The sequence below is a fragment of the Apodemus sylvaticus genome, chromosome 22 (genome assembly GCF_947179515.1).
Source record: "Apodemus sylvaticus chromosome 22, mApoSyl1.1, whole genome shotgun sequence".
NCBI classification, from domain to species: Eukaryota; Metazoa; Chordata; class Mammalia; order Rodentia; family Muridae; genus Apodemus; species Apodemus sylvaticus.
Window position 1 is genome coordinate 44725969 of NC_067493.1, and position 14041 is coordinate 44740009.

Sequence of the window (14041 nt, forward strand, 5' to 3'; positions counted from 1 at the left end):
GTTTTCAAGGTTCATTCACGGTGCAGGGGAGTCGGGCCTCCGTGCACTTTTCCCTCGCGCGTGTATGGAGATACAACTGGGTAGCCAACAGGATAGCTAACTCAGGGGTAGAGGCCCATGTTGCCAAGCTCTACCAACAGCTACTCATGCCCAGCTCAACGGCTGTTATTTGCCACGCAATTTAAAAATAATACCTTTCAATAGAGACCTGGATTTCCCCTCCCCTGCCATGCAAATTCGATAGCTGGAAAGCTCGAGATTGCAAAGTAAAAAACTTGTGAGCTTTTTTTTTTTTTTTTTTTTAACTACCATCTTTCCATGACCACCCTAGGAAGTCCGCCCCTGTCTCCATGGAAACCAGGCTTCTCACGCGCCCGTCACCAAGGGCGGAGCTACGGGAGGCTCCTCCCTCGCGGTCTGCCAGGCCTTGGGTGCTTCTCGGTGCCCCTTCCCCATTGCTTTGCTTCCCACAGTGCCCGGTGCGTGCCCCTCACTTTTGGCGCCCGGCTGTGTGGCTGCGCGCAGTTTCCCATGGTTCGGTGCTACCCGCTACACGGCGCAATCCCGCAGGGCCACCCAGACTGCGCACGGCGTGGACTCGGCCCAGTGCAAAGTTTCCCTGACCCACAGGCAGTGGACGCGTAGGTGACAGCAGCCCCAGAGGTCGCCGAAGTCCGCGGCAGCATGGAGGAGCCTCCAGTGCGGGAGGAGGAGGATGGCGAGGAAGACGAAGGCGCCCTGGCTAAGAGCCCCCTGCAGCTGACCACCGACGACGTGTACGACATCTCCTACGTGGTGGGCCGCGAGCTGATGGCCCTGGGCAGCGACCCCCGCGTCACCCGGCTGCAGTTCAAGATCGTTCGCGTGATGGAGATGCTGGAGGCGCTGGTGAACGAGGGCAGCCTGGCGGTCGAGGAGCTGAGGATGGAGAGGGACAACCTCAAGCAGGAGGTGGAGGGGCTGCGGAAAGCCGGTGTGTCCGGAGCCCAGGTGAGAAAACTCAAGCCTTAGTCTGGAAGTTTCCTCACAGTTAACATTTATTGAATGCCTACTGTCTGACCCTGCGGTGTTCCGCATCAGTAGTGTACTGCTTCGTTTCTTTCTTTTCTTTTCTTTTCTTTCTTTCTTTCTTTCTTTCTTTCTTTCTTTCTTTCTTTCTTTCTTTCTTTCTTTCTTTCTTTCTTTCTTCCTTCCTTCCTTCCTTCCTTCCTTCCTTCCTTTCTTTCTTTTTTTTGTTTTTGTTGTTGTTGTTGTTGTTTTTGGATTTGGTTTCTCTGTGTAGCCCTGGCTGTCCTGGAACTCACTCTGTAGACCAGGCTGGCCTCGAACGCAGAAATTCACCTGCCTCTGCCTCCCAAGTAGTGGGATTAAAGGCATGTGCCACCACTACCCAATCTTTCTTTTCTTTTCCTTTTTTTCTTTTCTTTTCTCTTCTCTTCTTTTCATTGTTGTTGTTGTTGTTGTTGTTATTTGACACGGGGCTTCTCTGTGTAGCCTTTGCTGTCCTGGAATTCGGTATGTAGACCAGACTGGCCTGAAACGCATAGATCCGCCTGCCTCTGCTGTCTGAGTGCACCACCAGCGCCTGATTTACTTTCTTCCTTTTAATTTTTTTTTTTCCGAGACAGGGTTTCTCTGTGTAGCCCTGGCTGTCCTGGAACTCACTCTGTAGACCAGGCTGGCCTCAAACTCAGAAATTCACCTTCCTCTGCCTCCCAAGTGCTGGGATTAAAGGCGTGTGCCACCACCGCCCGGCTAAATTTTTTTAATTTGTCAATATTCATGTGCACACATGTGTCTGTGTGCCTCTGTGTGTGTGTGTTTCAGGAGAGAGAGTGTGTGTGTGTATGTGAGAGAGAGAGACAGAGAGACAGAGAGAGAGACAGAGAGAGAGCTCGGCTACATGTGAGAGCTCATGCATGCTTTGCAGAGAACGAGTTGGTAAGGTGATTTTTCTCTTACCACCATGCCAGTTCTCAGGATCAAACTCATTGCCTTAAGCCTTCTGGCGAGATACCTTTAACCCTTGAGCAGTCCCTCTAGTCCCGCCCACTGCATCTATGACTTTTGGCCTCCAATGGTGGCTTCATGAACACATTTCAGAATCACTTTCAGAAGAGTAGTCTTCAAAAGGGACAGCAGCAACGAAAAAGGGAAAGCAGACTCAGTGGGTCTGAATAGGGATCTAAGAAGTGGGGGTGGGGGTGGGGGGGTTATGTTGTTGTTTCTGTGGTTTAGGGTCAAAATGTTGGGCCCGTGAAGGTGAAGGTCCCCGAATATGCTAGGCACGCAGTGTCCTGCTGACTGACACCCCCACTCGTTGCTTTATTTATTTTTTGGTAGAAGATAAGGCCTATCTTTCTCTCTCCTTTCTTTTGTTTTCTTTCTTTCTTTTTTAGAAAAGACTCTTATAAAGTAGCTCTCATTGGCTTAGAACTTTCCATGTGGACCAGACAGGCCTCAAACTCACAGATACCCACCTACTTATGCATGCAGAGTGCTAAGATTGCAGGCATGAGCCATTATGCCCAGCTTAAACAAAACTTTTAAGAAAGGATTTCCCCGGGGGCTGGAGACATTGTTCAGCGGGTAAGAGCACTGACTGCTCTTATGGAGGTCCTGAGTTCAAATCCCAGCACCCACATTGTGGCTCACAATCATCTATAATGGGATCCGATGCCTTCTTCTGGAGTGTCTGAAGACAACTACCGTGTACTTATGTATAATAATAAATAAATCTTCAAAAAAAAGAAGGGATTTCCTCTTACTACAATACACACACACACACACACACACAGAGGCTCTTGAGATATGCAGGTATGCCGGGCGGTGATGGCACATGCCTTTAACCCCAGCACTTAGGAGGCAGAGGCAGAGGCAGGCGGATTTCTGAGTTCGAGGCCAGCCTGGTCTACAGAGTGAGTTCCAGGAGCGTCAGGGCTACACAGAGAAACCCTGTCTCGAAAAATGCAAAAATGAAAAAACAAAAGAGAGAGATATGCAGGCATATATATTTCCTAGTGAATTTTTTTGAGTTTTAAATCTGTTTATTTCCAAGGCCAAGGTTGGAGTCCAGGACTCTGTTCATTCTGAACAGCTGCTCAACCATCCAGGTGCACCTCCAGATACGCTCTCTCTCTCTTTTTCTTTCTCTCTCTCTCTTTCTTTCTCTCTCTCTCCCTCTCCCTCTGCCCCTCTCCCTCTCCTTCTCCTTCTCCCTCTCTCTCTCTCTCTCTCTCTCTCTCTCTCTCTCACCCTCTCTCTTCCACTTACTGTTTTCTTGTTTTGTATTATTTAAGACAGGGTCTTACTTTGCTGCTCAGGCTGGCTTCAAACTCATGGTAATCCTCCTGCCTCCGTCTTTCTGAGGGTCAGAATCAAGGGCGTGAACCACCACTGCTGGCATATTTCTAAGTCACAGTGACAATTTTTTACCTGCAGAGAGATCCTTCTGTCATAGCCTGGCCTTGAAGGTTCAAGAAAAGTTGAACTGCTTTGCGCCGCCTGGGTTACTCAGCCACGTTCATGCCATTTGGCGCGTTTGGGCTTCAAGCACAGGGGAAACGGAGGAAACTGCATCATGGCCTAGAAACAGTGGTTTGCATGGGGCCTGGTGATTTCCCCCACGGGGCAGAGGGGACAAGTGTCAGAGGAACAAGATGAGGTGGCATATTTTCTTCCTTAAATACAGTCTTAAAATGGGTTGTGTGTGGACTGGGGTGGGGAGCCAGATGTGGTGACACGTCTGTCCTACCAGCTCAGGAGGCCAAGGCTAGACCATAGGGAGTTTGAGGCTAGCTTAGGCTACATGGCAAGACCAAGCTTCCAAAAAGAAAAACAAGGAAGAGAGAAAGCATAATATAAAAGATTTTCACCGAGTTTATTAAAATATCATGTAGTTGGGTTTTGTTTTTTTGTTTTTGTTTTCCGAGACAGGATTTCTCTGTGTAGCCGTGGCTGTCCTGGAACTCATTCTGTATACCAGGCTGGCCTCGAACTCAGAAATCCACCTGCCTCTGCCTCCCAAGTGCTAGGATTAAAGGCGTGTGCCACCACTGCCCGCCTTCTATTTGTATTTTTCTTTTTTCTTTTCTTTTCTTTTTTTTTTTTTTTTTTGATTTGGTTTTTCCGAGACAGGGTTTTTCTCTGTGTAGCCCTGGCTGTCCTGGAACTCACTCTGTAGACCAGGCTGGCCTTGAACTCAGAAATCTGCCTGCCTCTGCCTCCCAGAGTGCTGGGATTACAGGCGTGCGCCACCACCACCCGGCTCTATTTGTATTTTTAAAGTTAATTTATTATTATTTATTTTTTAACCATAGATAGGGCCTCACTCACACTAGGCAATTGGTCTACCACTGTGTGGCTTTCCCTGACTGCCTTTACCATGTTTAGCGGCACCAAATTCATTCACTCACAGAATTGGAGGGTTTTTTTTCTTATTTATTTATTTAGTTATTTAGTTATGTCTTCAGAACTGATGTACATACAGCTCTCTAGAACGGTTTCTCTCTTCTGACCTTGTGGGATCCCGGGAATCAATGGTTTTAGGTTTGGCGGCAAATATTGTCTAAGTTAGGTTTCCTTTGCTGTGAAGAGACATCATGACCAAGGCAGCTCTTATAAGGACAACCTTTAATTGGGGCTGGCTTGCAGGTTCAGAGGTTCAGTCCATTATCATCATAGCAGGAAGCATGGCAGCATCCAGGCAGGCATGGTGCTGGAGAAGGAGCTGAGAGTTCCACATCTTGTTCTGAAAGCAAACAAAAGACCTGTCTTCCAGGCAACCAGGGAAAGGGTCTCAGAACCAAGCCCCACCCACACAGTTTCACACTTCCTCCAACAAGGCCACACCTCCTAATACTGCCACGCCCTGAGCAAAGCTTATTCAGAGGGCCAGAAATGCTGTTACCTGATGAGCCATCTCTCTGACTGTGATTGTTGGGTTTTTTTGTTTGTTTGTTTTATTTTATTGCTTTTGACTTGTTTAGCGCAGTGGTCTCATTGGATTGCCTAGCTCCTGTGATCTCCCTGGTCGCAGCCTTTGGGTAACTGTCCCAGACAGCAGACAGGCACCGCTGTGCCCAGCTTGTGTTCTTTCTCTGTGCATTGACCTATTGTAGGCAGTTCGCCTCATCACATTCTTTCCCCTCGTTGTGACAGGATCTCATTTAGCCCAGGCTGCTCTCAGACCCACTACAAAGCTAAAGCTGGCCTTGAACTCCTGGTCCCCCTGCCTCCGCTTCCTAAGTACTGACAGGTCTGAGCCAGCATGTCCAGCCTTACACAATTAGCATCTTAGTATTACAACCCCCTCCCTTCCCCTCCTCTCTTCTTCTTCTCTTTCCGTTTCTGAAATGTAATTTCAAAATTCAGATAGTATAAAGGTGCTTGACTTAACCTCCCTGAGACCCAGCTTTCCCTGCCCTCCCTCCCTCCCTCCCTCCCTCCCCCTTCCCCCTCCCCCCTTCCCTGGAAAGATTTTTGTTGTTGTTGTTGTTTTTAGACAGGGTTTCTCTGTGTAGCCCTGGCTGTCCTGGAACTCACTCTGTAGACCAGCCTGGAAAGATTTTGAACAATCCTTCCCTTTTGTGAGGCATAGCCCTCACGGAGAAGCACCTGCAACCAAGCACCGGCAACTAAGCACCCACGGCCTTGGTTTTTTTCCTTGTCTTGCAGCTGTGTGATCATCACGTGCTGCCTCTCTGCTTCTTGGTGACTTTCTTGCAATGCGGCTGAAAGTTGAACGTAACCAGACCAGAGAATAGCTTCTCTGGACATGGTCCTGCCTGTCAGTCAGCCCAGCAGCCAGGAAGCAGAGGCAGGAGGATAACTATGAGTCCAGCCAGAGCTGCAGATTGAGATCTGGGCTTAAAAGACCAAAAACCAACCAACCAACCAACCAATCAACCAACCAACCAACCCAAACAAAATGAAAAGTCCACAGCCAGGCAGTGGTGGCGCACACCTTTAATCCCAGCACTCAGGAGGAAGAGGCAGGTGGATCTCTCTGAGTTTAAGGCCAGTCTGGTCTACAGACCAAGTTCCTGGACGGCCAGGGATACATAGTGGGACCCTGTCTCAAAAACAAGCAACCCACTCCTCCCAAAGAAAACCTGGGTTTTTTGTTTGTTTGTTTGTTTGTTTCTTTATTCTTTTATCCTGGAGGTAGGGCTAGTAGCTACTCTCTTAATGCCCCTCCCCCTGGGCTTTTTTTTTTTTTTTTTTGAGACTGGATCTCTTTGTGTACTCTTGGCTGTTCTAGAACTCCCGATTGTAGACCAGGCTGGCCTTGAAATCACAGAAAGCCACCTGCTTTTGCCTCCTGAGTGCTGGGACTAGAGATTTGTGCCGCCACGCCTGGCCTAATTGTTGTTTTACTTTCTGGACTCAGGAACTGGTAAAACATTTCCCAAGAGCCCTTTAGCCACCCAGGGAGTGACGACAGGATGTCCTGAGTCAGCATTCTATTTAAAAAAAAAAAATACGAGGAATGTCTTTGTTTTTCTGTGAACTTGGAAAAATTCCACTGTCTTGTAATCAGAGATGAGAGTTCTGTACTGAATGTATAGGGACGCCCCACTGAGGAAGTCTGTGAAGTCCAATTGTTTGTAAGCTTTTATCTTCATCAGAGGTAGTCGAGTGTAGCCGGGAGACTAGAAACACAGCCGCAGAGTGACAGTGTCACACGGGAGTCATGTTGGATTTCGTATGACATGATACACTGGATCTTGTGACTGTTGTGGTTCAATATTTTCTTGGGTGTTTTTGGTGATGGGGAAGGAGCCCCCCTGGCTTCACACATGTGAGGCGGGGCCTTTAGTGCTGAGCATCGTCCTCCTTTTAAATTAATTAATTATTTTAAAAATAATTAATTAATTATAAGGCTTATTTATTTATTTTATGTATGTGATACACCGTTGCTGTCTTCAGACACACCAGAAGAGGGCATCAGACCCCATTACAGATGGTTGTGAGCCACCATGTGGTTGCTGGGAATTGAACTCAGGACCTCTGGAAGAGCAGTCTGTGCTCTTAACACTGAACCATCTCTCCATCCCTAATGTATTTACTTTTATTTCATCTGTATGGGTGCGTTACCTGCGTGTATATGTGTGTGCCACATGTGTTTGCTTAATGTCTGTGAAGGCCAAAAGAGTGTGTTGGATCCTCTGGAACTAGAGTTACAAATGTTTGTGAGCGGCCATGTGACTTCTGGGTACCCCATCTGGGTCCTCTGCGAGAACACGGAGTAAAAATCATCTTGCCAGCCCTGTTCTCAGGTTTTCATGGATGCATCCTGTCCATTCCTGTGTCTGTCATTTCCATATTTGAGCCCTCCTCCGATTGAGGAGTAGTAGGTCCCTTCGGGGACCAGTGTGGCCCACCATGGTGACTGATCCGGTTGGTTTGATGTCTTTCAGGTGAACTTGGGACCAGACAAAATGGTAGTGGATCTGACAGATCCCAACCGGCCCCGCTTCACTCTGCAAGAGCTGAGGGATGTGCTGCAGGAACGGAACAAGCTCAAGTCGCAGCTGCTGCTGGTGCAGGAGGAACTGCAGTGCTACAGAAGGTGAGCTCCGTGTGGTGGCCGAAGATGCCCACCCCCCTGACAGACTGGCTCCTGCGTTCACTCACCAGTTTACCTGCTATGTGCCAGGCACCAAGAGCACAGCTGTACAGCCCTGGGCATGTGGGCCCTTAGTAGCAAAGGTTCTTGATGGTCTAGTGGGAAGATGTGTCCAGGCACCTGGGCAGTGGTGGTGCATGTGTTTAATCCCAGCACTCGGAAGGCAGAATCAAGTGGATCTCTGAGTTCTAGGCCAGCATGGTTTTCAGAGTGAGTTCCACGATGGCCAGAGCTACACAGAGAAACCGTTTCTTTTCTTTTTTTTTTTTTTTAGGGAGAAAAAAAAGGAAATCTAGGCTGGGGGTGCGGGGGTGAGGGAGGGAATGTGCCTGTTACCCCAGCACTCCAGAGGTAAAAGCAGGAAGGTCATAAACCTCTCTACAAACAAACATAAAAGAGGTCTGTGCATGTGTGGTCATGCATACCTGCGATCCTAATGGAAGTCTGGAGGATGGTAAGTTCAAGGCATCCTGAGCTGTGTAATGAGACCCCGACTCAAGACAACAGGGTCTGACTTGATAGACCACCCCTTTAAAACTAGCGCTCAAGGGGCTGAGGTAGGTAGATAGATCTCTGTAAGTTAGAGGCCAGCCTGGTCTATATCATGTGACTTTGTCTCAAAACACGATGACAGCAAATGCCCTATTTTATTTCTTTTTCGTGGCAAGGGATGGAATCTGAGGCATGGAAAATTCTAAGTGTGCGCTGTACCACTGAACTAAAAACATAGGAAAGAAATGCAGAGTACCACTATTTACTCGACCTCCTATTTTCCCAGTGGTCTGCTTCCACCCAGAGAAACTCAGGGAGGAAGAAAAGAGAAGGATGCTGTGGTTACCATGGGCAACGGTGAGAAGGAGGAGAGGACCATTATGAAGAAGCTGTGAGTCACCTGGATGCCCCCATCACTGCTATATCATGAGCATGAGATGTTGTGGGTTGAGGGGCGGCTAGGCAGCCTTGGGATGGGGAGGTTCTTCTCTCTCCTGGGATTTGGTCGCAGCCAGTGGGAGAGTTCTGTGCTCCCTTTTGTAGCTGTAACCAATGCCAGGAGGAAGTCTGGGCACTGGATAGATCCTGGCAAGGGGTGGGCAAGAGTCTGCTCACTGAATGAGAATCCCTCTGACTCAAGTACTTTGAACAGTAATGTTACTGATATCATTATAATTATTCATAGGTTAACTATTCTATACACTAGGTTTTACCTGGCTGTGGTCAACCAGGGTCCAAAAATGTTAAATGGAATATTCCAGAAAGAGTAAGTTGTCAGCCAGGTGTGGTGGTGTACACTTTTTCTCCCAGCACTTGGGAGGCAGAGGGATCCCTGAGTTCAAAGCCAGTCTGGTCTACAGAGTGAGTTCCACTACATTCAGGGCTCTGTCACAGAGAGAAACCGGGTATTGAGAAACAAATATTTCTAAAAAAAAGAGTAGTGAATTTTCAGTTGCATGCTGTTCTAAGCAGTGTGTTGAAATTTTTTGCCTCCCACCGTGTCCAGTTTGAGCAATAGGTCTTCTGGTTGTCTTTTCAAAGCCAGGCTATCTACACCCTCTGCCTAGTCATTACTTGGTAGCCATCTCAGTTATGGGTCAAGGGTGGGACTAGAGCAGGGTCTGTGTCCTGGTGAGCACCTTGTTAGCCACGGCTCCAAGGTGGGAGAGTCTGACGCTGGCAACTTGGTACATTAAAGATTAATATCTCTATAAGGAACTTCTCTGTTCGTGCAATACACTTCTCTCTAATAAAAAATAAAGGAGTCGGGTTGGGCTGGAGAGATGGCTGGGCAGTTAAGAGCATCTGTTGCTCATCTGTTCTGACATGTTATCTTAGTTAGGCCTTCTATTGCTGGAATGAAATGCCGGGAGCAAAAGCAACTTGGGGAAGAAAGGGTTTCTTTTACTTCTACTTCCATTGAACAGTTAATAATCTAAAGCACTTAGGGTAGTGTTGTGTGACCAAACTTTTCCTGGGGATGAAACACACATCTACCTACTCACCCCAGATAGGGGCTCCACAGCAGCCCAAAATACAGATACCATCAAAGTCTGTCCAACTTGGAGAACCATGGTTTTCCTGGGGTTACTTATGGGAGCAGAAGTGACTCAGACAACTGTATCACCAAGACCCACCCCAGCGTGGGTCACAGCACACAGAAGCTGGGAACCTGGAGCACACTGGACAGTCTGGGGGGAAAAGGCTGGAACGTGTCCTTTCCAGGTCTCTCAGCTGGGAAACCTCTTCCAGGCAGCTAGACTGGTCTCGGGGTCTTCTTTGCACCCTGTTCAGGTAGTCTCAGAGGGATTCTCTGCTTTTATTGCTTACTCTGGCAGGGACCTAGTGATTCTGGTCAGTTTCAGGAACTTCCTGAAGAGGCTCTTTTGAGTTGTTTACCCTCCTGCCTAAGGACTTTCCCTGCAAGACTGAAGCTGGAGCTCAAAGGAGGCAGAGGCAAAGCAAAGACCACAGAGGAGCGCTGTTGGCTGGCTTGCTCCTCACCTGGCTCAGCCCACTGTCTTATAGAACCCAGAATCCTCAGCCCAGAGCTGGGCGCCACCCACAATGGCTGGATCTTCCCACATCAATCACAAATTGTCAGAAAATGTCCTGCAGGCTTCTTTCAGAGCATTTTTGTTGTTTTGTTTTTCAAGACAGGGTTTCTTTGTGTAATCCTGGCTGTCCCAGACTGGCCTCTGCCTCCTGGGTGGTAGCTTAAAAGTATGTGCCTTACCACCAGGATCCAACCACACCCCCTTTGTTTTTTCAAGACAGGGTTTCTCTGTGTAGCTCTGGCTGTCCTAGAACTAGCTTTGTTGACCAGGCTGGCCTGGCTCTGAGATCCATCTGCTTCTCCCTCCAGACTGCTGGGATTAAAGGTGTGCACCACCATGGCTTTTTTTTTTTTCTTTCCTTCCTTTGACCCTTCCCATGTGACCGGTCTTTCTCTGAAATTCATGGCTTCTATTTGTTAAAGTGCACACACACACACACACACACATTCCTAAATACATAAACACAACCTGACCAGTCTATAATATGTTACTTGTATGTATATGATTTTGTGGTTGACCATTGGTATTGGAAAGACAATTTGGGGGCTTTTTCCTTGGAAATACCCCTCCTCAGTGTTCCTTAGCTGCCATCTCCTACATAAACAAATATATATATATATTTGAGACAGGGTTTCTGTGTAGGCCTGGCTGTCCTAGAACTTGATATATAGACCAGGCTGGCCTCAAATTTACAGAGAGAGAGAGAGATCCACCTCCTTGGTCCTCAAGTGCTGGGATTAAAGGCATGCACCTTTATCCTACATTGTAATGGGATAATCTACCACTGAGCTGTAGTCTCAGCCCTTTTTATTTTGCATTAAATACAAAATCTGAGCCAGGCAGTGGTGGCACATTGCTTTAGTCCCAGCACTTGGGAGGCAGAGGTAGGTGGATTTCTGAGTTCGAGGCCAGCCTGGTCTACAGAGTGAGTTTCAGGATAGCCAGAGCTATACAGAAAAACCCTCTTTCAACCCTCCCCACCCCCCAAAAAAATTCTGAGACATACTCTCACTAAAAGTTGCCCAGACTGGCCTTGAACTCCTGATCCTCCTGCCTCCACCTCACAAGTGCTGAGGTTACAGATGTGTGTCACTACCACTACTCCCAGCTTGGGGTCCCATTTGTCATGAGAGGGAAACACATTGGGGGCTCTGAGCAGTCTAACAACATGACCATGCCCTGCTGTCTATGCTCTGGGGAGGCTGGGGTATTTCTCCCTTTTCTGTATATCTCTGTCTAAACTAAGCCCCCCAGAAGGCAGAAACCATTGGCTTCTTTCAGCATCCTCCATGGGACCAATTCAGGTGCATTTGAGCCCAATATGGCAAAAGTAAGGTGTCTGTAGCCAAGAGGCTGTAGATTGCCATCAGATAAGCTTGTTAAATGGGTGGAGGGAAGGAACTAGGGGACAGGTGACTTTCTGGGTAAGTAGGTCAAGCTAAGAAGGATTTGTCTTGAAAACAGTGGGGCGGAGCAGGGGAAGGGCTTTGTGTGTGAATGAGCCCTGTGAGCCTGGGAGGCCAAGGGTAATCACCCCTGTGGCTCAGGTTGTTCCCAGTCCTTTGTTTTTCTAGTCGGGGTTTCTCTGTGTAGCCCTGGCTGTACCAGAACTCCCTCTGTAGTCCAGGCTGGCCTTGAACTCCGAGATCCGCCTGCCTGTGACTGTGTCCTGATGACTGGGATTAAAGGCTTGTGCCACCACTGCCCTGCTTGGTTATCAGGTCTAACAGCTCTCTCAGGTGTCTTTCTTTCTTTCTTTCTTTCTTTCTTTCTTTCTTTCTTTCTTTCTTTCTTTCTTTCTTTCTTTCTTTCTTTCTTTCTTTCTTTCTTTCTTTCTTTCTCTTTCTTTCTTTCTTTCTTTTGGCTTTTCGAGACAGGGTTTCTCTGTGTAGCCCTGGCTGGCCTTGAACTCAGAAATCTGCCTGCCTCTGCCTCCCAAGTGCTGGGATTAAAGGCGTGCGCTCAGGTGTTTTTCATCATAAAGATTTGTCTTCAAATTATAGTTTATGTTGAAAAGCCATTTTAACCCCCTCTACTATGAAACCCTCTAAAAATAAAAACCAGAGGCCAGTGTCTGACAGGAGTTAGGAAGCCGGTTGCCCAGCTCATTTCCCAGTTTGGCCTGTTCTAAAAGACCTCAATGTGTTCATCTGTAAAATGGGAATATTAATCACTCCAAGTGCAGAATTATGAGTGTGAAATTAACTGAAGGTGGAAACATCTAGAACTATGCTGTTCCATTAGAAGCCGAAAACAAAACTTTTATTTTATTATTTAAAAGACAAGGTGGCACACGCCTGTAATCCCAGCACTTGGGAGGCAGAGGCAGAGGCAGGTGGATTTCTGAGTTCGAGGACAGCCTGGTCTACAGAGTGAGTTCCAGGTCGGCCAGGGCTACACAGAGAAACACTGTCTCAAAAAAAAAAAAAAAAAAAAAAAAAACCTGAAACAAATCTACAACAACAACAAAAAGACAAGGTCTTGGGGGCTGGAGAGATGGCGGTTAAGAACACTGACTGCTCTTCCAAAGGTCCTGAGTTCAAATCCCAGCAGCCACATGGTGGCTCACAACCACCCATAATGAGATCTGATGCCCTCTTCTGGAGTGTCTGAAGACAGCTACAGTGTACTTACATATAATAAATAAATAAATCTTTTTTAAAAAAAAAAAAAAGACAAGGTCTTGAAGGGCTGTGGTGGCTGCCTTTAATCCCAGCATTTGGGAGGCAGAAGCTGGTGGATTTCTGAGTTCAAGGACATCCTGGTCTACAGAGTGAATTCCAGGATAGACAGAACTACACAGAGAAACCCTGCCTCAAAACAAAACAAAACAAACAAACAAAACCCCAACAACAATAAAATACAGACAATAAAACAAAAGACACAGGGTCTTATGTAGCCCTGGCTGTCCTCAAACTTGCTATGTAGACCAGGCTGACCTCGAACTCAGAGATCCTATCTGTGTCTCTCAAGTGATGGGATCAAAGGCTTGAGCTATAACCCTGGATCCTGCACCAATTTATGTTTAATTAAATTTACTTATTTGGTTATTGATGGGTACTCATACCACAACAGATGTGTGGAGGTCAGACAGCAAATTATTCTCTTCCTAGGGACCAAGCCCAGATTGGCAGGCTGGGCGCAAATACCTGTACCTACTGTAACATCACACGCGCCTCTGAACAGATGCAGTGCACAGCCCACAGGACCATCCTTTACCATACATGCCCTCTTGTCCTTTCTTTTCACAGGTTCTCCTTCAGGTCAGGGAAGCATACCTAGACTGAAGACCATCGCCAAGATGGTAACTCTGCTGACTTGAGAAGATGATTGCCAATATGCCTTCCAGAACCATCTTTCTGTGCCAGGAATGTGTTTGGCCTGCTCTCATGCTTCGCCCTCAGAGCAGTCAAGGGAAGATGCTCTCATGACTCTCCCACTCCCTGGGGATAGAGCTGGAACTGGACAGCCAGTAAGCTTTGGCCAGGGCTAGTGTGGTAGTATCAAGACCTTGAGAAAGCAAAGGAACACAGAGCGTGGCCGCATCCATGCATGGACAGAGGCCTCTGGCCTGCAGTGCGTTCCTGCCTCAGCGATCATCTGGTCCTTAATACGTGGCAAGGAGAGACGGAAAAGCAGGAGCATGTGGAATTGTCTTGACTGATAGTTGGTGAAAATACTTGATTTTTCTCATTCAACTTTCTTTATATGACATTTGTATTAAAGTGAAAAGACCTTTATAGTTTCTATTACTGTTTCAGACTGGTCTCTTAAAATAATAGTTAAGATGGTGTATATGCCTGTGGGCATGTAGAGCTCATGGGTATCCAATTGAACCCAAGTAAGGTATCAGCCAGGGAGG

At 47.4% G+C, this 14041-nt stretch overlaps 1 protein-coding gene across 2 annotated transcripts; it reads left to right on the forward strand.

The window, feature by feature from the left end:
• Positions 1-393: 393 nt before the first annotated feature.
• On the forward strand, positions 394-13926 carry Rilpl2 (Rab interacting lysosomal protein like 2). 2 transcript variants are annotated; one of them, XM_052168261.1, is made up of 4 exons: positions 396-990; positions 7422-7573; positions 8409-8513; positions 13431-13926. In XM_052168261.1, exons 1-4 carry the CDS (start codon positions 685-687, stop codon positions 13459-13461), a joined length of 594 nt encoding a protein of 197 aa, XP_052024221.1. In that variant the 5' UTR covers positions 396-684; the 3' UTR covers positions 13462-13926. The 2 variants fall into 2 exon arrangements, with proteins under 2 accessions (XP_052024222.1, XP_052024221.1); XM_052168262.1 differs by lacking the exon at positions 8409-8513 and having other exon boundaries at positions 394-990.
• The last annotated feature ends 115 nt before the right edge of the window (positions 13927-14041 follow it).